The 26,081-nt window shown below is 40.0% G+C and overlaps 1 protein-coding gene across 1 annotated transcript in view; it reads left to right on the forward strand.

The window, feature by feature from the left end:
- Window positions 1-26,081, forward strand: part of LOC126247997 (protein Malvolio) — a 113,779-nt gene that overhangs the window by 19,319 nt on the left and 68,379 nt on the right. The window contains exons 4-8 of the mRNA XM_049948579.1: window positions 4,574-4,800; window positions 8,273-8,411; window positions 15,486-15,641; window positions 15,797-15,955; window positions 25,294-25,341. Coding sequence (XP_049804536.1) covers window positions 4,574-4,800; window positions 8,273-8,411; window positions 15,486-15,641; window positions 15,797-15,955; window positions 25,294-25,341 — 729 coding nt within the window. The remainder of the gene's footprint in view (window positions 1-4,573; window positions 4,801-8,272; window positions 8,412-15,485; window positions 15,642-15,796; window positions 15,956-25,293; window positions 25,342-26,081) is intronic.

A 26,081-nucleotide genomic window follows, 5' to 3' on the forward strand; every position in this document is an offset into this window, starting at 1 on the left:
CCGCACAAGCACCCAAATGCACATACCCATGGCCACATTGAATCTCACTGTGGAAACAGGCATGTTCATTTGGGTGCCTGTGTTGTGTGCATGAATGTTTGTGCTTCTACTAGAGAAAGAACAAGAGCTCTAGAACAAGTATAAACAGTTTTGTGTTGCATGTTTCTATGTGCCACACATCAGTGGGCTGTAGGTTGTTGTTTGCCTTTCCTTTATTTCCTGTACTTTATTCTATTGTCGAGGTCCACGTAACTTTGGCATGACAGTATAATAAGCTACAATTATACTTTTAGAGATGAAATGTGAAGCATTCATATCATGGGAATTGATATGAATTACTAAAGCAAGCTAAAGTACAAGCTTATACCTGACAAGTATTGATCCTTATGTGGACTTCTTTTCATTACTGTTAGCCATGTCCAGTTGTTTTATGAATTATTTGGAGATAAGCATTAATTTAATGTAATATTTAGAATATTTGTTATTTATTTTATTTTAGTAAAAGAAATAAAATTAGTGATTAATATGTGACCATTTTTAAGTGAAATGAGAGCAAGTTGAGTGTAATATAATCAGTTAATTATTACAATTAGGGGCAAATTAGTTATGTGGGCTTAGATCTGTATAATTATACAGGATGGTCAGAAACAGTCTGAAAAGCCTGTAAGGGTGTTGCAGGGCAAGTTTTTCTGAGAAATAATTGTTAAGAAAAAAAATTGATACATTGTGCCATTTCTGAGTTAAAAGCTGCCATCCAGATATAGTTAGTGTCAGTTGTTCTTAAAGCATAAATGATGTCTGGAACCGCGAGACCGCTACGGTCGCAGGTTCGAATCCTGCCTCGGGCATGGATGTGTGTGATGTCCTTAGGTTAGTTAGGTTTAACTAGTTCTAAGTTCTAGGGGACTAATGACCTCAGCAGTTGAGTCCCATAGTGCTCAGAGCCATTTGAACCATTTGCATAAATGATAGCGCACAAAACTGCTCAGCCTTTGACTCGGGTTCAATCCTTATTACCATGCCAAGTCCAATATTTGTATCAATCTCTTCTTTGGTTTTAGGAAACCAAATGAAGAATACATTTGGTGACACTCTCTAACATGACACTTGAATTTGCATGAGTAACAGTTTGATTGGCTAACTTCAATGCTAATTAACTTGGAAACAGTGCAACATAGTGAACTTTTTCCTTAACAATTATTTCTCAGCACAACATGACCTGCAACATCCTTACAAGCTTTTCAGTCTGTTTCTGACCACCCTGTATATTATGATTACAAATAAAGAAAAAGGTCATACCTTTTGTCAGTGAGCACTTGAAATTAATTGTGATGTGATGTTACCTTTTGTCAGTGGGTGCCTGAAATTAATTGTGATGTTATGTTAGGCAAGAAACGGTGCAATATACAAAAATAATATTGATTATACAATATGGAGAAAAGCTGGAAATTGTAGAGCAACAACAGATGATCCCAACTTTGTCCAATGTAGATTAGCTTCCAGGAAAGTATATATGTAACACGTACCATCTTTCCACAGTTCCTACCAGCTTTATTCTATATATTATTTCAGAAGAGATGGAAACAAGACATCGCTTGTCAAAATGCTCTAGCTGCACTTACACTTTTAATGTTAAAATGTGCAACTGTTTGAACACTATAAAATTTCAATACTGGTTATAATAATATGTTGACTTATCAAGTTGGAAAGAACCCCCTATGCAAACTGAGCATAACTCAGAAGCTTCCAGTTCAGAATTAGATGTATTCATAGATGAGCTACATTGGCAGCCACAGATACAAAAACTTATGATTTTAAACATATTTTGATGTTTATGCAAAAGGTGTCAGGAATATGTTCACAATGAATGAAGAGGACACTTATCGGATATTACTGTGATATACCTGACTAAGAGAAAAATATACTCCTCATTTTTGAAAACTTTGAAAATTCTTATATGTTTTTCATGAATTTGCACCTAAAATAACAGAACTAACTTGTCTCCCTGATATTTCAGTATGGAGAAGACAAATTAAAAAGTAAATGTAAAGATTTGTATTCATGGAACATATATTGTGTTCACATATTATTGCTGTTTTGGAGACAGAACAGTTCCTCTGTAGAACTCAACACAGATTTTAAAAGCACTAGTTTTATAAAATGCAGCATGCTCGTTTTATTTACAATATTGAGAAACCTGTAGATAATGGAATCCAAATTGATGCTGTATTCCTTGACTTTGGAAAAGCCAGAGATACAGTTCCATGCAGTTGCCAAGTAAACAAAATATTTTAACTTAGAATATGTTCAAGAATACTGCAACAAGCTGTTGTTAATGGCATTGGTCTGTAATTTTGTGGGTCCATTCTTTTACCGTTCTTATATACAGGAGTCTTTTTCAATACTTTTATTGAAACAAATGTATAGCTAGATTGGAGGCTCCCTATCCAATAGAACCCAGTATGGTGTTCTTAATGGGGAAACCATGTGAGAATCAAAAGTAGCATGTGATATATCTAAAGGAACTGTGCTAGGAAATTGGTATTAAATGTTGGACAACTTGCTTGCTGATAGTGCCTAATGCCAAGACTGGCAACTGATCATCAGTAGAAACACTTTCTTTACAGACACATATTAATAGATGATAGTATTTAATATCACTAATGTAACATCAAAATTATCTGACTGAACAGTTGTTTTAATTAGAATAAACTATTTCTGGGATTGTAACATGAGGGAGGCTATTGAAATAGAAAATGACAACACTCTACACAGGAACAGTGGTATGCAGCACCAGTATGGTGGAGTAAAGCAGTTATGGGCCAAGTTTAAGCTGATCGTAAACTGCGCTCTGGAGAAGAATGTACTGAATAAGTGGATTAAGGACAGAAAGACTCACCATGATTTAATAACAAAATTCAGAAAATAGTGAAAAAGTAGGGACTCTTGCACTCTTGGTTCTGGTTCAAAAAAGAATGTGAAAATGGCAAGAAGCAAAAATTAGTAGGAACTGGTGTGTATGCAAAAAGATCAGTGTGTGAAAAATAGAACTCCCAGCATCATACCATAGCAGAACATCCTGCTGAGAACCTGTGAAAATTCTAATGTGCCAGTAGAAGGAACTGAAAGAAAGTTGAAATTTTAAATTTCGTTTTTAAGAACTCATTTACACGGGAGGATTGTACAAACATACCGTTGCTTGCCCATTGCATAGACTCCCTTATAGAGGACATAGTAATACACATCCCTGGAAAAGAGTTGAAAACAATTAAGATGCCAGGTTGGGATGGAATCCCAATTCGGGTTTACAGAGAGTACTCTGTCATTAGCCCCTTACTTAGCGTGCATTTATCATGAATCTCGCACCCAGTGCAAAGTCCCAAGTGACTGGAAACTAGCATAGGTGACTCCTGTATATAAGAACGGTAAAAGAATGGACCCACAAAATTACAGACCAATGCCATTAACAACAGCTTGTTGCAGTATTCTTGAACATATTCTAAGTTAAAATATAATAAATTTCCTTGAGCCAGAAAAGCTTCTGTCAAAAAATTGATATGGATTTAGAACTCAGTTTACCCTTTTCTCTCATGATATCCTGCAAAGCATTTATGAAGGACAACAGGCAGATTCTGTGTTCCTCAATATCCAGAAAGCAGTTGACACAGTGTCACACTGCAGACTATTAACACATTGTGTGTGGACATGAGGTTACTCATGGTTTGCATGCCCTCCATTACAAATGGATCTCGAGATAACTTGTGTATTGTACACACTGTCTGTAGGTGCATTCTGTTGTGATATATTTTAACTGCATTGTCTATTTAGGTGTTTATATCAGTAGTCAGTGTAGCAAACTTGATTGCCTTCCTGTACCTTAAGCTTAGTTAGCGTTTTGATTATATTTTGATATTTCAAATAGTTGCTGGTTTCTTCTTGAAGTTCCTCCTGCTTTTAGAGATGGCCCTGTTCAGAAGGCTGAAGAAAATGAATGAATCTGAAATACTTTCAGAGATTTTGATGATGATTATTCAGGTGAAGGAAAATCCATATGATTGGGAAGGATTTGCGTTTGTTGACAGTAACCTTGTGTGTGAATAGTGGGAAGTAAGATGCCAGGGTGACCAATTAACCAGTAGTAGCTTGAATTATACAATTGTTTCAAGAAGTGTGTTTCCTTTCTGCTCTGAAGATAAAGTCCTGAAAGCTTCGCAGCTACTATTAGTTTTTATATGCCCATCTGTCATTCAAATGCCTGGTCTTAAAGACAGGGGGTGACCTGACCTCTTTCATACCTAAAAATACCTATTATGACTGCAGAATATGCATTTTTTTAAAAATGATGATAGGGGACAGTGGTCACTGATCATATGAAAAAGGCACTTGGAGGGTGGTTCATGTTGTTTCTTAGCTGTCAGTGTTATTTCCCCTCTGGGTGCAAGATAACTGTAACAAAAATCACATTATTTTCAAAGCCTGAAGACCTGTAACCCATTAAATATTTTTCAAATGCATATTTCTTTTTCAGTACTTCACATGTCTTCAATATTTACAAAGTTTACTCTTGTTACAGCTATTATGGGTGTTAATGTCAGCTACTGTGCTTGGTCTGGTAATGCAGAGGCTCTCAGCACGTCTTGGTGTTGTCACTGGCCTTCACCTAGCAGAAATGTGCTATCGCCAGTATAGAAAATTGCCTCGAATATTTTTGTGGATAATGGTAGAAGTTGCCATTATTGGTTCAGATATGCAAGAAGTTATTGGTACAGCCATAGCCATATATCTTTTGTCAAATAGGGTGTAAGTATAAAAAGTTAAACACATAAACATGTTAAACTCAAATACTATGGTCTTTATTTTACTTTTTAGATACATGTTAGCGAACTGATATAATCATTGTTTGTGTGTAATTTGTTCAATGGTCACTCTCATTAAATCATTTATTTCATTCTAAATCCAATATTAAAATGAATAGTATAATTTCTTGAGCCATTGTCATCGCTAGATGGGGTTGTAATGACTTATAATTAGACAGTGAGAGTATATTATGATTTGTGGTATCTCAGCTTAGTTAAGGATTACAAGGGAGCTCTAGGAGGAGCCATAAAGTTGTATTAAGGCAAGATCAAAATGGAATCGGGATGCTATTGTATTCCACTGTCGAAGTATTCAGGCAACTGGATGTAACAATATCCGTGTGCACTATAGACAAAATTATTGAACTATCAGTGATAATGCGTGTGGCTATTAATTAGTTTTGACATGTACTGTTTTGTATTAACATTGTTAGCTGTCCATTATTTTCTTAGTACTCAAGGAAACTTAGTCAGTGCTCGTATTGTTCCTAAAGTGAATCCAGTAGTTCCATTACTTTTAAGTGGAAAAGACATTTTCCTGCCATGTGTTGCTTATCTATAATTTAAGGCAGTGCTTGCATAAATGCAGCTATGATATGCACATGATGGTGATGGTGATTTATGATGGCGTCTTTCAAAGTAAGTAAAACATATATGGCAAGGTTAAACAAAGGCAAGATAATAAGAATAAAAAATCTGAATAGAGTTGAGAGATGGCAATAAAAGAATTGGTGGTACCAAGGTCTCGTTCTGTAATTTTGAACAGATTATTCATGTTTAAGGCCTTTAATTCTTTTCTGTACTTTGTTAGTTATATTTATTGGTAACAGATTAGTAGTGGCTGTATGATTCTGTACAGATGTAGAGGGACTAGGCCCTGTTTGCCAATGCCTAAAAGCAACTTTGAATACAACTGACAAGCTACAGACTGCTTCACGGAGTTGAGGAAGCCTGGGATGTCAGGTGTGACACTTCATATGCATCGGTCCTGTTTCCTTTGAAGTGCATAAACTTGCCTGCTCGAGTGCACAGTGACTGTGTCTAGCTCATGGGTCTTTGTGTAGATGGTACATTTGAATACACACCTGTCTCTGTATAACTTAGAGTATGAGGTGTCTGTTGCTGAAGAGATGTTTGAGCCAGCTTGAGTCACCTCATATAATGTGACAGGTTTATATTTTTGGGAACTCATAGCAAGTGCAGAGGGAAGAATTATTGTTGGTTATTGGGAACACCATTCTTAGATATGTAATGGAAGTCCCTCAGGAGCACAGCAGTCATGAAGTGTGTTTTATTGGGAGGAAGGTTTCCACCAGAGTTGGAGAAGAGGCTATATTGGCCACTATACAGTGCACAAGGTATGGTCATTTGCGAGTCATGGTTTATGTCAGCCCTGGTGACTCCTCTAACTTTGGTTCAGATGCCATCTTCAGTTCCTTTTGTTGGCTGACTGAAATGGTGGAAGCACAACGTGCCATTTGTAGCGTTGTTCCCAGAACTGACTGGAGTCCTGTGATTTGGTGTACAGTGAGATGTTGAAACCAGAAGTACTGCTAATTCAGTAATACATCTGGATGTAGACTCACTGACATGTGCTGTCAGGCAGAAAACTAATGGGTTCCCCTGAACATGTCAGATGTGTACTACATACAGACAGGTAGCATATATGTTTGATCTGTAAAGATATCCTTGCAGATCAGACTGAGAAAATGTAAACCTGGTATTGGTTATCTGTTTGAGTATTCATCCATTTTCATTTATAGTAATAGCAATAATTTCTACAAATTGCTTGGAAGGCCAAGCTGGATGAATCAAAGAATTATTAGCAACAAAATCTTTCAAAAAGACTGTATGATGAAGATGAATTTATTCTCACAAGAAACTGTCACACGTAATGAGCTAAATACCAGTTTAAAACATGAGATAGTCTGGCTAGAGATGTGCATGCAAGGTGATCCAAAAATAACTTGTTTTATTGGCTACCAGTGTCAAAAATCAAAGTAGCATTTCTGGGTAAGTTTGGAGAAAGCAATTTTAATTTCTTTATCATGTTATACTAATAGGATGAGATCTCGGCAGCAATTACCTGTTAACTAAGCATCTAGATCAGATCAGTGTGGTTATCAGTATCACATCAAAATAACCTGTGTTTTGTGCCAGCTGTTTGGTCCCTTTAATCAGAAACTTTATTTGTGACTGCTTGCCACATCTAACTCAAATTTATTGCTTACTAAAGTTATTTTATATTGAGATATTCTGTGTGTCAAACAGAGCATATCAATTCAATGGAAGGTGACAACAGATATATAGAAAACTTTGTTGGAGTAGTGCTGCAAGGTGGCACAGAGGTGCAGTGTGACCACACCAGATGAGGCTGGTAATATGTGTGTGTAAGGAAGGCACATACAGGAAGATGTGGACTGACAAATATAGAGAGAAAAAAAAACAGATTTAGAAGATGAGACGGTGATAAAGAATAGACAGCATGAGGCATAGTATGGAAGGGAATCAAGTGATATTATAAATACGGTAATGGAAAATCCTTCCTGGTATATAAATAACTTGAGGAGTAAAGGTAAACATTAACCAAATAGTTGAGATGCCGAGTCATTAGTGGGGACATAGATGAGACAGAGAATGTTGCTACCTGTTGGAGGAATCCTCCTTCAGAGCAATAGAGTACACACACACACACACGTATGTGTTTGGATTTCGTTTGTGACCAAAACAGAGCTCACTGGTGTAGTATTCCTATCTGGTGTACCTGCTGCTTGTCCCTCCCAGCTGTCAGCCTTTATTTCCTAACCAACCCACTCACTCCCTGCCAACTGTCTGCTGTTGCCCACGTCACGACACAATCCCTGACCGCAATGCAGCTGCTGTGCCAGCGCAATATAGTTAGTACATTGCATCCGAACTGGTGTGTTTTGTACTCTATAGCTATGAAGAAAGCTTCATCCAAAAGCTAGCATCATTATCAGTCTTGTGTATCTGATTAGTTGTTGTCTGTACTCCTTAAATTATTTATATTCCACAAAGGACTATCCATTATCGTATGTAAGCTAGGCTACAGTAATGATACCTTATTTCATCAGACCTGTTTCTTTTTGTTGCATTCACTTAGTTTATTTCGGTTGGAAAATCATTTTGCTATTACTTATTTTTTATTTGTACATCAGCACCCCTTATAGTCTACTCCAGAATGGAATTTACACACTGGTTTGCTCTATTACTTTTTCAGAAACAACTTTCCTGCTTTCACTGTGTTAGAAACTGAAAAAGCTATATTGTTTCTTCAATCACTTTTAGTTTTTGCCATTTACTGAATTCAGCTACTTAGTAGAGTACCTATTTATTTTTGCTTTTCTTGTGCTAAACAGAGCAAACTTTTTTATTTTACTTTATTTTATTTGCAGAGTCCCACTTTATGTGGGTGTTCTAATAACAGTTGTTGACACATTTACTTTTTTGCTGCTCGACAAGTATGGACTTCGCAAACTAGAGATGCTCTTTGGTTTTTTAATTTCTGTTATGGCTGTTACCTTTGGTTATGAGGTAAGATACCAAATTCATTTGTTTTATGCTTGTGCACAACATGTTTGTAAATATTTTTTTGTCTTTACTGTCTTTTTTTATGTTGTGGAAAGAGCAACAACAGAAGTATTTTGGTATTTGTTATGAATGGCAATGAAATGTGGATCTTGAAGTTGTCTTCTCCACTGTAACTCCATCTCCCCCCCCTCCCCCCCCCCCTTACACTCTCTTAATACTCTTTCAAAACCTTCCACTGATCGAAAGTCCTCACTACACTCACACTCTAAAATCAGTCACTAATATTGCTGTTTCATGTTGTCTATTTCTGGTGGATACCACAATCTTGATAAATTTGAAAAATGACGCAGTGAAAATGATGATGTTCTTTACAATAATTGTATGTGCCATCAATTTGAAACTTTATCGGTATCACTGAATACAGTTATACAGACAACAAGCAATGAAGTGTGTATTATAATTATGTTCGTAATATCTCCCTACTGGTCCCACATAAGCCACAAATTACCAAAAACTTGCATTTTTGCTGACCTGTAATAGCCTAGTTGACATACTTGATATTTATAACAGAAAAATCTCCACTGTTATCAAATTGCATTACATTCTTTTATTTACATTTCTTATTGAATCATGGATCATGTACAATCTCTTTGTTTAACTCGAACTAACTATATATTCAAAATAAAGTCATCTTTAATGAAAAAGGGAAAGAAGGCGGTGTGTATCCTGTGAAAGCTGCAGGAATGTTCAAATTTGTTGAACATTGGTCTTGTAACTGGAATCTGTATGGTCAGGTAGTGCCTTTGATGTATATTTCATTGTTCTAGTGCAAGGAAGTGCCCACTTCTATCAAATCGGAGAAAAGTTTTGCGATAGCAAATTCCAAGCGATTTCTCCCTGTGTTACAGTCAACAATTCCTAGTCTGTTTTGTATATGAAGTGATAGTACAGAGTTACTTTAATTATACCTCACAAGTATTTGTATTCTCTTCCACATAAGTTTGTTTTATTGAGTAGGCAATTAAAACAATATTACAAATATCTGTCTCACATATAAGCAGTGATTGAGGATTTATTGCAAAGACATGACCAACAGGTTCTGGAAAAGTAAAGATGACTTCTTTGTTAAATTTTGACTTTTGAACTTTTTCTCTCGGCACTTTGTATTAAATATGAATTGTATGCTGCCCTCTTAATCAGTGTTTTCATCTCTTTCCTGTATCATAATAATTAATTAATAATATGATCCTGGAAAGTCTTCACTGGAATACAAACTCTGGGAGGAGTAAAGGTAACCACTCACCATATGTTTCAGGTATGGAGTGGCAGAAAAGCACATAAATAAGAGTGAATTCATAGTTAAGCTTTCTGACAATGTTCTTCTTCAGACCTATCAGGCAACAACAACAACAAACACACACACACACACACACACACACACACACACACACACACTACAAATTCATTGAAACATTTTCTTGGTGCTCTGAGGTACCACTTTCTCAGGCTTACGTGAGCAGCCAAAAGTTAAATCATTGCATTACACTGCCTGACAAAAAAAGTGATGCACCTAAAAGACACAGTCAGATGTCAGTGTAACTTTGTATGCATACATACCGTGAGCAGGTGGAATGGCCAGTGGCAGCAGGTGATCATGTGCTAATGTGCTACAGCACACTGGGAGTATCACACTAAAATTATACCAGTCCTCTTTGAATGTGAGCTGCAAATTGTACTAAAATAATGCCACTTCTCTCTGAATGTGTGATGGTATGCAAACGAAATTGATGAAAACATGTTTTGTAGCACTCTCTCCACGATAACTAGAAACCAGTAACCAGTGTCAGCTGGTGACATGACGGTCAGCCATGCTATGATCAACTCTGAGAAGGCACACAGCTGTAATGCTTTTATCTTAATGCGAGTTGTGTAAAGTGTTATTTATACCTGGCAGTGTATGCAGACAATGTAGTGCTTTTCCATGTTAGTTTTACAGGTACTTGACAATGACAAGTAGTTGAAATTAGCTAATCACATGATTAACTACAAATCACATTACAGCCTACTACGAACCATGTTTTAACACCATCTTTCCCTTTCGACTTACAAGGGTACTAATTTTATATAATTTGATAAATGTATATCAAAAGTATATAAAATTAGTATCCTTGGAAGTCGAAAGGGGAAGATGGTGTTAAAACAGTGAATATATAAGGAAATGTAATATGAAACTGTTCTCTGTAGATGATCTGCTAAAGACTCCATTTTCTGGTATATCTATGGAGGATAAACTGTGACTTAAAGAGTTATTAGATCTTCTACAAATGTATACAGGGTGTCCCATTTATCTTGACCACCCTAAATAACTGTTTGTCCAGATGCAAATTACAAAATGTTTCAAGCTAATGTTCTTTAGCCATCAGGGGGATCAGCATGATTGCCTTTGTTGTAGCTTTGTTTTTTACAAAGATATGAACAGCGGTATGACTTTTTCAAATGGCACCCTATATTTTTTATTTGGTAATTCATTTCCTCTCCTAAAGACCTATTCAAAAATGTATCACTGTGTACCCTTCACTGAAACACAACGTTATTAATTACATAACACAACATTGACGTGATGATCCCAGCACTTAGTGCAGGGACTCGGGGTAATGGAAGACATCCAAGTGCTGACATTGACAGAGGACAAATGTAAACATAAGTAGAATGCACACCTGTCATTCTGTCACATCAACCATCGTCAGTTGAAGAGTTGTGCGAGTAGAATGTACACCAACGAAGAGAAGGTAGAAATACTACTCATCTATGGGGAATATAAGTTAGCAGAACAGTAATTGCAATACTGTTTTCTTATGTACGGGTACATTTAGTACAGTAGTTTAGTCCTTTTAAATACTGTTGTGTAGAGTAGGCAGTTGTTGAAGGTAGGCGAAATGCTACGCAGGCAGCGGAACTGTACGGAGAGCGATATCCTGACAAGAACCCACCTTCTCGACAGATGTTTTCTCATCTTGTTGTGACGCTTCAGGAAACAGGAAGTTTCAGCCCACGAGAATGCAGTCATCATAGCACTCACACAGACGAAGCTGCCGAAGGTACTGTTCTCGCTTCCGTTGCTATGAATCCACATGCGAGCACACAACAGTTTGAACACAAGATTGGCATTCCTAATACCATTGTAAATCGTATTCTTACACATCACCGGTTCCATCCTTACCATGTACACCTACATCAAGAATTGAATGGGAATGATTTACAGAATCGTGTACAGTTCTGTCAGTGGGCACAGCAGCAAATCCTCACCAACCCGAACTACTTCTCCAATGTTCTATTTACTGATGAATGTTCCTTCTCGAACAAAGGACAGGTAAATACAAGGAACATGCATTATTGGTCCAGTGACAAACCACGATGGCTTAGACATGTCAATGGAAAGTTAACGTCTGGTGTGGGATGCTTGGCACTACAATTATTGGCCCTTATTTCATCAATAGTAGTCTAAATGGCACAACGTATGCCAACTTCCTCAGACGAATTCTTCTTCCTCTCCTGGATGAAGTGCTGCTAAGAACCAGAATGCTTATGTGATATCAACATGATGGATGTCCAGCACATAATGCCGTGCGTGCGTGTCATGTTCTGAACCAGAGGTATCCTGCCAGATGGATTGGTCGCGGAGGAACAGTTACTTGACCTGCTAGGTCTCCTGATTTAAATCCTCTGGACTTTTTTCTTTGGGGATGCATTAAAGACGTTGTCCATCACGATATTCCGACAACTCCACAGGACATGCAGGAACATATCATGGTTGCTTTTGATTCTCTCCAGCAGGCAACACTGGAAGCAGTAAATAATTCTTTCATTCAATGAGTGCACCAGTGTATCGGTGTCCAGGGTCACCACTTGGAGCACCTTTGAATGTTCTACTCCTGAGCAATGGTACAGGAGAGTCAAAGTCAATTTTGTGTTATGTTTTTACTTGGTTTTTGTTTGTTTTCTGGCAGCTTCATCAAATGGACGAGTTTGTGATCCTGGACTCAAAGTCAGTGTTGTGTTATGTAATTAATAATGTCGTGTTTCAGTGAATGGTAGTCCGCCCCCGGTAGCTGAGTGGTCAGCACGACAGAATGTCAATCCTAAGGGCCCGGGTTTGATTCCCGGCTGGGTCGGAGATTTTCTACGCTCAGGGACTGGGTGTTGTGTTGTCCTAATCATCATCATTTCATCCCCATCAACGCACAAGTCGCCAAAGTGGTGTCAAATAGAAAGACTTGCACCCGGCAAACGGTCTACCCAGCAGGAGGCCCTAGTCACACGACATTTATTAGTGAATGGTACACTGTGATACATTTTGAATAGGACTTTAGGAGAGGAAATGAATTACCAAATAAAAAATACAGTGTGCCATTTAAAAAAGTCATACCGATGTTCATGTCTTTATAAAAAAACAAAGATACAACGAAGGCAATCATGCTAATTGATGTCCCCCTGATGGCTAAAGAACATTTGTTTGAAACATTTTGCAATTTGCATCTGGACAAACAGTTATTTAGGGTGGTCAAGATAAATGGGACACCCTGTATATGGCAACAGGAGGGCTAGAATATTTCATCTGAGGGGAAAAGGTAAAATGCACTCTAAAGATCTGTATGAGGGATATTTGAGTAGCAGTCCACGTATTGTTGTGGTAGCCCCATGGTCAAGCACACAGACTTGCAATTCATCAGCTCAGGTCCAATTCCCACTGTTAAGTCACTTTTTATTCTGTTCCTAACAATGTTAAACAATTGATTATAAAATTTATATATTTGTAAATAGTTCAGTTCATATAGCTATATTTAGTTACAATTATTACCCTTGTAAATCTGAATGTTATAGGTGGTGGTAAAAAAGTGCTTTTCATGTTTGTTTTTCGGGAACAGTGATGCATGGGCACAGGGGCAGTGAGAGATCTAGGTCATATAAATGCATTACTAAAAAAACCATAGCTGAAATCTGAAACATGTAAACAGCATATTGAATCTTAGTGCATTAGGTAAAGCTAATGTCACAACGGTATTAAGTGTCACCCACCGTGACAACGTAGTGAAACACAATCTATTTATTTTTGTAATATTGTACCCCAATTGTAAAATTCTACGTGAGCCGTCACTGGGAATGGCAACCAGGGAGCATTAGTGTTGTTACCAGGCCTGGTAGAGTATATGAGGGGCATGAATTGTTGAGTGATCACTTTGAAGGATACTGAGAAGCCATGTTCTCTTGTGAGACAGAGCTATCATCACCTGACAGACTTTGGAAGGGGCCTCATTGTGTGTCTCCATTTAGCCAGCTGGTCGAATCGTGCAATATCCAGATTTGTGGGGCATTTGGATGTGACAGTGACCTGATGTTGGACTACATGGGAATGTGAGGGCAGGCATACTTGTCACTTGTCATAACCCCTTCCAACTTGCATTTGCCATCCGAGAAAAAGTAATGGACTCCCTGCAACATTCTGTGTTATTCCATACCATAGGTCGGAGACTAGTAGCTGTCAGACTAGAGATTACCATCCCATGTGTAGGCAGCTGTTAACACAAACAGCTGCATTTGAAATGGTGCTGTGACTGGGAAACATGGACTGCTGTTGACTGGTGTCACATTCTGTTCAGCGATGAATCGCAGTTCTGCACTACCTCGCGTAACCATCACTGGCAAGTATGGTGGTAACCATGGCAGAGGTCCCATTCCTCTAATTTTTTGGAGAGACACAGTGTTGTTACTCTTGGTGACTTGATGTGGGGAGCCGTTGGGTATGACTTCAGGTCACAGCTGGTAGTGATTGAGGGAACTCCAATGGTACCATGGACATGTACTCATGCGCTACCTCTCATGCAAGTGTCATGCTGCCATTTTTCCCATCTCTGTCTCTATAGAACATGTTTGGGACAATCTTGAATGTTAACACCAGCCGATTGCTAGTATCCAGGATATTAAGGACCAGTTACAACAGTTGTGGATCAGCTCTTCTCAAGAGAGCATACAACAGTTTCTTCCCCTTATTGGAAGCTTTCCATATTGTCTTAATGCTTTTCAGGTCAAGTTTCTGGATCCAAACACATTTACTGATATCACATCATTACCTCATCCTCTAAAACAGAGGAAAGAAATCACCATAATCCAGCACATATCATGAAATTCAGTGTCTTAACATTTGTTTGTAATCACTATTTTCTGAACAAAGATAAATGCTTTCACGTTCTCATCACAGCTCACTACAGTTTAAACTCTTTTTTTTTAGCTGATTGTGTACTTGTGATATATCTCATATAGTTTTTTGTAACTGATTATGTAGTTTAACTGTGCTGCCTCTTAGAACTACATATATATATTGCTAAGCACAGTACAGTGCCTGGCGGAAATACTTCTTACCGATATGGGCGATTTTCTGCCATGTCTGATTCATGTTTGGAGTGAAGAGAGAATTACTAACTATATGTACACTCCTGAGTTTCTTTCCTCTTATTCTCATGATCTCTATGTGAGATATGTGATGGAGGCAGCAGGTATCACACATTAAACTTTGTTTCCATATAATTGACTTACAAAGTTGACTTACAGATCAGGGTAAGACGAGGACATAATACCTCCAGTAAGGGTAAGCCTAGTTAATCACACTCTTCCTCAAAACAAACATCAGGTTGAAGATTAATTTATTTTACTTTTTATGCATTTAAAACAAATATAGACTATCACTGCAGCATTCGTGAACAGGTAGCATTTATTGCTTTGGAAAACGATAAATATGATTATGTTATGTTTGTAAATTAGTAAAAATTTGAATGTATTCTGAGTACCAATATTTTGTATAGATGCTTTTAATTGTTTCATAATTCCTGTATGCTTAGGCAACTGTATGAAGATGATGAAATTCAGCAGGTGTATCATTATATGATTTGACAGAATGTTGAAAAACTTTTGTTCAACTAGAACACACATTTATTGTTTTACTATGTATGTAGGAAAACAGTATTGATTTATGTGTTGTTGTTGATATCCCTTTGTGCTTGTAATGGTGGCTTTTTGTTTTAGTATGTTGTTGTGGCACCTGATCAAGGGGAAGTTGTGAAAGGTCTGTTTTTTCCATGGTGCTCAAACTGTGACAGCACAGCATTACTCCAAGCAGTTGGGATTGTTGGAGCAGTCATTATGCCACATAACCTGTACCTGCATTCAGCATTAGTCAAGGTTTGTTTGAATTGTGTATAACACTTGATAGTGCACTTTTAAAATGACTGATTTGTTATTTCTATAAATGTTACTTAAAATGACTGTATAATTAAGTAGTGTTTTTAAACATTTAAGTAGCAGAAATAGTATTTTCATTGTTGTTCATTTTTTAGTCTCGAGAAGTCGACCGAAGGAAGCCAGAGAAAGTCCGTGAAGCAAATAAATACTTCTTCATCGAAGCTTGCATTGCATTGTTTGTGAGTTTCATCATCAACATTTTTGTGGTTTCAGTATTTGCAAAAGGATTGTATATGAAAACGAATGAAGCTGTGGTAAGTTATGTAGTTACAAGTGCATGAATTGAACTTAGTGTTTAAATATACCTGCAAGAGAGTATTATACATAAATATTGTGTGTGTGTGTGTATGTACACTCCTGGAAATGGAAAAAAGAACACATTGACACCGGTGTGTCAGACCCACCATACTTGCTCCGGACACTGCGAGAGGGCTGTACAAGCAATGATCACACGCACGGCACAGCGGACACACCAGGAACCGCGGTGTTGGCCGTCGAATGGCGCTAGCTGCGCAGCATTTGTGCACCGCCGCCGTCAGTGTCAGCCAGTTTGCCGTGGCATACGGAGCTCCATCGCAGTCTTTAACACTGGTAGCATGCCGCGACAGCGTGGACGTGAACCGTATGTGCAGTTGATGGACTTTGAGCGAGGGCGTATAGTGGGCATCCGGGAGGCCGGGTGGACGTACCGCCGAATTGCTCAGCACGTGGGGCGTGAGGTCTCCACAGTACATCGATGTTGTCGCCAGTGGTCGGCGGAAGGTGCACGTGCCCGTCGACCTGGGACCGGACCGCAGCGACGCACGGATGCACGCCAAGACCGTAGCATCCTACGCAGTGCCGTAGGGGACCGCACCGCCACTTCCCAGCAAATTAGGGACACTGTTGCTCCTGGGGTATCGGCGAGGACCATTCGCAACCGTCTCCATGAAGCTGGGCTATGGTCCCGCACACCGTTAGGCCGTCTTCCGCTCACGCCCCAACATCGTGCAGCCCGCCTCCAGTGGTGAATGGAGGGACGAATGGAGACGTGTCGTCTTCAGCGATGAGAGTCGCTTCTGCCTTGGTGCCAATGATGGTCGTGTGTGTGTTTGGCGCCGTGCAGGTGAGCGCCACAATCAGGACTGCATACGACCGAGGCACACAGGGCCAATACCCGGCATCATGGTGTGGGGAGCGATCTCCTACACTGGCCGTACACCACTGGTGACCGTCGAGGGGACACTGAATAGTGCACGGTACATCCAAACCGTCATCGAACCCATCGTTCTACCATTCCTAGACCGGCAAGGGAACTTGCTGTTCCAACAGGACAATGCACGTCCGCATGTATCCCGTGCCACCCAACGTGCTCTAGAAGGTGTAAGTCAACTACCCTGGCCAGCAAGATCTCCGGATCTGTCCCCCATTGAGCATGTTTGGGACTGGATGAAGCGTCGTCTCACGCGGTCTGCACGTCCAGCACGAACGCTGGTCCAACTGAGGCGCCAGGTGGAAATGGCATGGCAAGCCGTTCCACAGGACTACATCCAGCATCTCTACGATCGTCTCCATGGGAGAATAGCAGCCTGCATTGCTGCGAAAGGTGGATATACACTGTACTAGTGCTGACATTGTGCATGCTCTGTTGCCTGTGTCTATGTGCCTGTGGTTCTGTCAGTGTGATCATGTGATGTATCTGACCCCAGGAATGTGTCAATAAAGTTTCCCCTTCCTGGGACAATGAATTCACGGTGTTCTTATTTCAATTTCCAGGAGTGTATATTTTGAGCTATTTAATAACTTTGGATCATGATGAAAAATCAGATATCAGTAAGAAATAGTCCCTAAATGAATAAATAAATCAAATAAAATCATTGTTTTGTGCCTTCATCAATTTCTTCTGCTGGACTGTGAGAATTCTGGTTTGCGTAGAAAATGACAGCCTGTTACATGCTCATAGGATCTGTGTAGTATTGCCTTGAAAGATTCACACTTACAAATATTTTGTGTTGTTATGCCCTGTGTTCTAAAGGTTGTGTGTGTGTGTGTGTGTGTGTGTGTGTGTGTCCACTAGTAAATAAACACCCATGAGTCGTTTGCAGGAGCTACTTCTGCAAGTTCTTTCATGAGGAAATACCCCTAAAAAGTCAGCTTTTACAAGTTTCATCAACTTGCTCAAGTAGCCACTACAGGTTAGTGGAAACAGTTTCTTGCATCTTGCTGCAAAAACTTACTGAACTTGCCAGTTGCTGGAAGTTATTAGCAACTTTGCAGAAGTTTTTTTATGTTTAATACTGGTACGAAAATGTCAGGGTCGAAAAGGAGAATGTGCAGAGAGGGATGGGTCAAAACAAATGTTCCATTGGGACCCCTAAACATATTTAATTGGCCACCACAGTCAAGGAAGCACAAAATGAATTAACCTATTACTTTATAAATACTTTGGGGGTAAAGGGGACCACACACCTAAAAGCATAGGTATTGAGTCACAAAAAAGACCGAAATCTTGCTAGCTTTCAGAATAAATCCCTTCTTGAGCTAGAGTAAAAATACTCACACACAAACACAACCCCCCCCCCCCTCTCCACACACACCAGCATGCATGCCTGCCTGTATCCCCAGTGCTGACTGGGTGCACAGTGCCAAGAATGCAGTTTGGCATTGGACTGGGGTGGATGGGTAGAGGGAGAGAGAGGCAGCAAGAGTGGTTGGGTGGCGTGAGTAGCTGGAGGCTCAGAGGGAGGCAGCAAGTTTGCTCACTCGGAATGTAGGAGGGAGAGGTGACAGGTGAATGGGCTTGGCACGTGTAGCATGGGTGCCAGAGCTTGATGGAAAGCAGCACATGATTAAGGTGACATAGATAAGTGAATTGTGAGGGGGTAATAGGACAGAGGAAGGGGATGCTGTTGTCTGGAGGTTGTGGGGTCAGTCAGTTAATGGAAATTGAGGCCAGGATTGTTCCAGGAGTAAAGGATGTGTTGCAGGATAACTCCCATTTGCGTACTTCAGAAAAACTAGTGGTGGAGAGAGGAATCCAGATGGTCTGGGTTGTGAAGCAGCCATTGAAATCAAGCATGTTGGGCTTAGCTGCATGATCTTCCACTAAGTAGTCTGTTTTGCTGTGTCCACAGTTTGGTGGTGGCTGTTCATTTTGGTTGCCACATCGACATAAAAAAGCCGTGCAGCGATTGCAGCAGAGTTGGTGTATGACATGGCTGATTTCGCAGGTGGATATCCTCTGATGGGGGTAGGATAAGCCTGCGATAGGACTGGAGTAAGAAGTTCTGGGTGGGTGGATTGGGCAGGACTTACATCTATGTCTTCCACAGGTATATGATCCCTGCAACCAAGCATTGGGAGGAAGAGTGGTATAGGGATGGACTAGTATGTTGTGTAGGTTGGATGGGCAATGGAACACCACTTCAGGAGGGGTGGGAAGAATCTTGTGTAGGATGCCCTCATTTCAGGGCATGATGATAGTCTTCGTGAAGGATATGGTTCAGTTTTCCAGTCCAGATGATACTGGTTGATCAGGTGGCACTCCTTTGTAGTTGATTCTTGGGGGTGGTGGGTGGATTAGGGGTGTGTGAGGATATGGCATAGGAAGTCTGTTTGTGGACTAGGTTTGGGGGGGGGGGGGGGGGGGGGAAGGAGTGTGTCTTTGAAGACCCTAATGAGACTTCCTGCGTACTGGGCAAAGGAGGAGTTCTCATCACTGTCAAAATGCAGGTATTGTTGGTGGTAAGTGAGTTTAAGGGTGTTCCATTACCTACACAACATCCTTGTTCATTGCTATGCCATTCCCACTCACAACCCCTTGTTTCAGGGATCATATCCTTGTGGAAGACGCAGATGTAAGACTTGCCAAATACACCCACCCAGCACTTCCTACCCCAGTCCTGTCACAGGCGTATCCTATCTCATCAGAGGCCAGACCACCTGTGAAACAAGCCATGTCATATACATTACTCTATTGCAATAACTGCACTGTTGAAAATCTGGGATGGAATAATGACAATATTATGACAAGGATAGATGGCTACTCACCGTATAGCGAAGATGCTGAGTCACAGATAAGGACAACAGAAAGACTGTCAAACTAGTAAGCTTTCAGCCAACCCCAAATATATATTGTGTTAAATTGGTGCAGGTACCCAGAATAATCTCTGACAACCCTCAGAATACAACAGTTTTCATGACTTTTCCACAGTGGAAAACGCAGCAAAAACTTGCACACACTGCACAATGCAATTAAACGGTCACTTTTTCGAAACCTTTTTTAATGTTCTCTCATTGTAATGAAGATTGAAATTTGGCTCAAAGGTGCCTATGACCTTCCTTTATAATGGTGCAAAAGTGTGGCACCTTTCATCACCATTAGGTATGGCATTGCTTTGAACAGAAAAGTGTTGACACGTGCGAAAGAAAACTGGAGCCCAGAATTTGATGTGAGGTGTAAGGTGAGTTAACGATGCCACAATGGCACCAAATGTCATAATTCTGCTCATTTCCAGTGGCAGCTGTGGGTGTGTCACACAATGGGAAGGACATCACACTCCCCTCCCTTTTACCCACATTTCACCCTCTCTCTTGATCCCCCTGTGATGGAGGTCAGAACTGCAATGCCCAATGTTGAAATCACAGGATTTTACATGGCCGAAGAAGACATTTCAGATAGACTGCTGCTCACAATTGACATGAAAAGTTCTCAGGGGGTGGCATAGAGTGTGTCAATGAAACCACCACTTTCTTTAGGGACTTGATACCCACACATTTTGCAGTCAAAAATGACAGTCCACTGTGCGATGAGCAACAGGATGACATTCTTGACAACATTTGATACTGCTGACACCCCCCCCACTATGCGCTCTCTTTTGACATACTCATGGGGTGGAGGGTACATGTGTAACATTGCCCGTTGCCACGTATGTTAATGAAACAGCAAAGGGTCCCTCTGAGATCCCCACCCCCACCAGCCCTGTTTGGCAACAGCCTTGGTGCCACCAATGCACCTTTGTTGATCTTAGAAAACGGCCCTGTACAGTGAGAGTCAGTCACTGATTCCCAGGTGGCAGTGTGATAGGCAATCATTTCAACACATCTTAGCTGAGCTGCAATACATTACTAAACTAGTGCCTGCTGGTCACATGCAAAATCTGATGGTGTCAAAAGGGATGCCTGCCATGCCAGTGCATAGGAATCAGTGAATGGCTCTTCTATATAGGGACATTTTAAAGTGCCCAATAAAGGTGCACAGGTAGCACCGAGGGTGTTGCCATACTGGGGGATCCTAGAGTGACCCTTTGCCATTTTATTCTTGCATGTATCAGTATCACACTCCTCTTTGATCATGCCACAAGAGGGCTTGGAACAGGAGGGTTAAAAAAAGCATAAACAGCCTTTGCTGCTTTGGATCAAATTCAAATTTTGTGAAATCATTTTGAACGGTCCCTAGTGCTTCCACTCTATACACCAGAGCAAAAATTTTGTCGTCATGCTAGACTCCCAAGGGGGCCGATCACATTCAGTAGTGTTGCAGGCCCACAATGTCCTTAGATGAGGATTGTATCATCCAGGGTATGTCAGCAGTGTTAAAGGTTGCCAAGGATATCGCCCTATTGCTTATCTCACTGTGGAATGTGTGGGAATCGATCCCCTAAGGGAAGGGGTGGTTTCACTATACCCTTTTTGCCAACCTCTGAGGCCTTTTTGTATTGATTCTGAGCGACAGTGTGTGAAATGTTTATCTCGGCCACCTGTAAGGAAACTGTGTGGTTTCAACACTGAGTGTTACAGTTGTGAGCTCCATCACAGAGGCCTCAAGATAAGTGTTGAAATATGGGAAAGAGGGGTTTAATGACTTTCCCGTTGTCTGATACGTCCACGGTGGCCTCAAGCAGAATTGTCACGAAATTTGGTACCAATGTGACATCGTTAACCCACCTCACACATCACAGGGTTCGAAGCATCTCCAAACATAAGTGTTATGTCACATGGTGCCACACTTTTTCACCATTACAGAGGAAGCGTGTAGGCAACTTAAGAGCTGAATTTCAAACGCCTCCATCTCAGTGGGAGATAATTACAGGGTTTCGAAAAAGTGACCTTCAGTTACATTGAATGGTGTATATAGTTCACTTAGTTGATTCTGTGCTGCTGTGTTCCACTTATGATGTTTTCTTTCTGTTTTATTGTTACTCAGTGGAATCCTATGTTTATTATTGTTTCTTGATTTCAGTTATAGTAGGTTAATTTAGATAATTAGCTTAATAACGTCCTCTGTTATGTAGTTGAAAATGTAACAAGAACCTGGTTGTTGGCAGGTTCTCAGTCTATTTAGTTGCTGTAGGGACTGTAGAGAATCTGTTTATGCTGAGAGGATCGTTGTGGTTTATTCACAGTAGAAAACAGTGTAACATGAGAAGAGATTCAGATTTCTAATTTCGGTTGCAAAAGCTGTGAAGAAAATGGTGTGACAGATGAAACACTGCTGATGCAACATTTTCCACCCATAAACACTGATGCTGATGATGACCTTCCAGATCAGAGACTGAGTGTCTCTTTAATCTGTAAGTGGTGTTCAAATCGTGGGTCATTTTATTCAAATCAGAAGGTGAATGTGGAGTTTGTCACCAGGCCAATTCCAGACACTTTAGACAAATAAAATCTATTCTTTGAAATTTTCCTCTTCTGTTGTATAATGAGCATGCAATAGAGTTGGCCATAGCTCTAGGCACTGTTTACATAGCTGACTGGTTTGTAGGGCACTTAGGATGAAACTAGCATGCAGATATATAAGTGGTACATTATTAATAGTAAGCAACAGAGGCACTCAGTGTACTCCGGATGATACGTTACAGGAAAATAGTGTCTGTCAGCTACTTTAATAATCCTGAGAGCCCTTCCAAAAACATATTACTTCTTTGAACACACACATCCTTTTCAGAGATTGTGAAATTTTTTGAGCAATTGTTCTCCCTGAGTAGCATCTATGAATTGTCTAGAAAGGGGAATATCAGAGAGCTGTAAGTCATGCAGAGACTGTAACTTAGCTCCCAGTGTAAGTAGCAGTTGCTGAACATAAACCAGTGAGTGCAGTGGAGCAACATTCTGCATTACTGAGTCTGTAACAGATACCAAACAGGAATTTATTGAGTGCAGGTACAATGCATCGACACACAGTCCGATTCATGCTGAATTCTCATGAGCAGTCAAAGGAAAAGGACTATTTGGAAACAAATTCATGACCAAAACAAAGAGCCAAAGCTGATAAATAACAATCTGATAATTACCCTGCTATTGCCCAACTTGCTTTTGTTGTCACTGTAGTGGACTGTCAAGGCAGCCAGTCCACAGTGAAGCAGCCGAAAGGGCACGCGTCAACCCACGCCGTCCGGCGCTAAGTCTGGAACAGGATACGTGATGAATGTGATAAAGAAAAGAACGTAGCTACTAGAACACTTAACTTTTATATCGTCCTTTGGTATACAGCATTCTTGACGATACAAGTGAGACTCTTTAGATTCATGAAGTAACTAATGGCGCCTTGCTAGGTCGCAGCCATTAACCCAGCTGAAGGCTATTCTATCTGCTCGGCAAATGAGCGAAAGGCTTCGTCAGTGTAGTCGCTAGCAAAGTCGTCGTACAACTGGGGCGAGTGCTAGTCAGTCTCTCGAGACCTGCCGTGTGGTGGCGCTCGATCTGCGATCCTGACAGTGGCGACACGCGGGTCCGACATGTACTAATGGACCGCGGCCGATTTAAGCTACCACCTAGCAAGTGTGGTGTCTGGCGGTGACACCACAGTCACCAGTAGACAGTTGATGGCATGTTACTGTTGGCATCATGACTGTCTATAGCTCACTGTGTTGCTGACATTGTAGAATGTAGCAGACCACAAACTCTGCTCATAAAACTTACTTAAGGCAGTTACTAGAAGCACAAGGTGTTACAACTGCTTGTCTCAATCTTCCAATATAATTTATGGACTCCATATTGATGTCACTGTCTGACTGAAATTCTTTTGTGAACCCTCATTGCCAGTTTTGTAAAGCCCTCATCGCTACTGCTGTGGAGGCCAAGTTGCCACTGATGTTGCGGTAGGCTGAGTCTGTGAAACGTCTTCTGGTGCAGTACACCACTAAGACAATTTCTCCCTACCACTACTATACAGCTATGTGCAGGGTCAGGTAACAGGATAGGAGAACAAAGGTACCCACAACACTCCAACAAATTAGTAACAAAGTCACACAAATGAGTTGAAAAGGTTTACTTATCTTTGTGACTAGTTGAATGATTAAGTCTGCAACACTGCATATAATATAACACAAAAAGGCCCTGAATGGCTAAGTGCAAATAATCGTAGGCAAACTTCATGGTACTCAGCAAATGCAGTTTACAACAACTGTCTGTTCACTTCTAAGAGTTCACTAAACAATGTTCCGTGTCTAAGCTGGCACTGGATGATGATCTATAACCAAGTGGGTGAGAACTGCTCTTCTATCTTCCGAGTAGGTTTCTGTCCGTTGTTGTCCGGTCATTGGCGGATTGTACTTAACTTGCAATTGGCTGAGGCGAAGTCGATATCTTCATCCTCAGTGCTGCCCGTGGTGATGGTGGAACTCGTGCAAATAGCGAGTCTCTATGGCAGGCACCAGCTTGTATCTTTGCGCCTGTGGTGCTTTTGTCCTGGCTGTGTCTTGTTCAGATGACACAGTAAATTCAGATATCTGTGTTTCTGATTAGTGGAAATTTGAAAGAAAGAAATTTACAAAATGTTAGAAATATTTAAATGAGACTGTACAGTATTTCTGTATTTACTTTGTGTTCAATACTGACCTTTAGTATTTTTTCACACTATCAGCAATAATGTTAGTATATTTTGTAACCTTGACTCCAAGTTTTTATATACCAAAATTGTTCATATATTGTGCCACTTTCTCAACTACTTAACAGTTGCCTCTTTTACATTTTACTGTCTGCAGAAGTCATTCCATCTGGGTGCTCCTTCAGTTTTAAAAACTTGTGAAAGTCATATGGAATATCATCCGGCATTTGTTTTGATAGCACAATGAAGTTTTTGTAAGTCCTGTGCTAGATATTGGTATTAATGTTGTGTCCTTAAGCGAAAACTTTAATGAGACATTTTATCCCACAAAGCAAGGCCATGATCATCTATATATAGTTAAAGCTTTAAAGTATCCTCCTCCTAAATGGGGTGCATATTCTGCCAGAGATTCATTTGTATTTCTGTAATTCTATCAGTGCAAAATCATCTTTGTCAAAGGTATTGGTCAATTGAAACATTTTTTAAGTGAATATCTAAGACTGTGGGCCAACGGATAAGCTTTTCTTGTTACCACATTTCTTTTAGAACTTAATGCGGTTTAAGTTTGTAAAAATTATTTTATTTATCACAATTTTTCTGACATTTATCTTGTGGCTTGTGCTCCTAATCACTGATAGACATGGAAACACACATCATCATTGTCTAAATTTCTTATTTAATTTGCTGCTAGTATAACAACAATAAACTTTTTTCCTCCAGTGCTTTGCTTTATAAATACTCATTTTGATTATTCCATTAACTGCCATTTTCTTTTCTTTACAGTATGATCAGTGTGTGTCGAGCAACAATATACATTACGATGTTTTTCCGGTAAGTTGACTTAAATTATTTCTTATTTGCAATTTATATACCAAAGTTAACAGTAAATGTAACCTGTTTTTAAGACCTAAACTGTTGATTTGTATAAAATGCCTATATCTCATGATAAAAATTCATTTCTTGTAACAAATAAGAACAAACTGTGAGTTTTCAAGCATTTATATATCATCAGTTCAATATACAGGGTGGAACACGGTACATTACAGATTTGGGAATGAAATTAAAAAAAATGAACACTTATAAACTTATTTTTATTTTCCCCATATTGGACAATAATGGAAGTTTCTAATTACATGGTTTAAACAGTAGATCTGGCAAATGTCTGCCTTCACAATCTGCACACTGCGCCAGTTTTGTTTTCTGAAATTCTCATGCACTCTTTCAAGCATGTCTTCTGGTATTCTTTCAATTTCAGCCTTTGACTTCAGGTAAACCCAAAGAAAAAAATCGCACAGGGCTCAGTCCGTGATTGTGCGGCCCAGTTGAGATCCCCCATCCGAGAGATAAGCCTTCCAGAAAACGTTTGCAGTGGAGGGGTATCTGGTGAATTTGCCTGGGGTTTCTGTTACTCCAGTACTGCATATTCTGTTTGTTTACACACCCACTGAGGTGAAAATGTGCCTCATCAGAAGAGAACACATTTGCGTCATGGGGTATGGTTGCAAGCACATCTTCATAAGATGTTCGTCGTGTTACATAATCCATTACAGACAATTTCTGGATCGCGCACA

The sequence above is a fragment of the Schistocerca nitens genome, chromosome 3, assembly GCF_023898315.1.
Source record: "Schistocerca nitens isolate TAMUIC-IGC-003100 chromosome 3, iqSchNite1.1, whole genome shotgun sequence".
In the NCBI taxonomy this organism is placed as follows: domain Eukaryota; kingdom Metazoa; phylum Arthropoda; class Insecta; order Orthoptera; family Acrididae; genus Schistocerca; species Schistocerca nitens.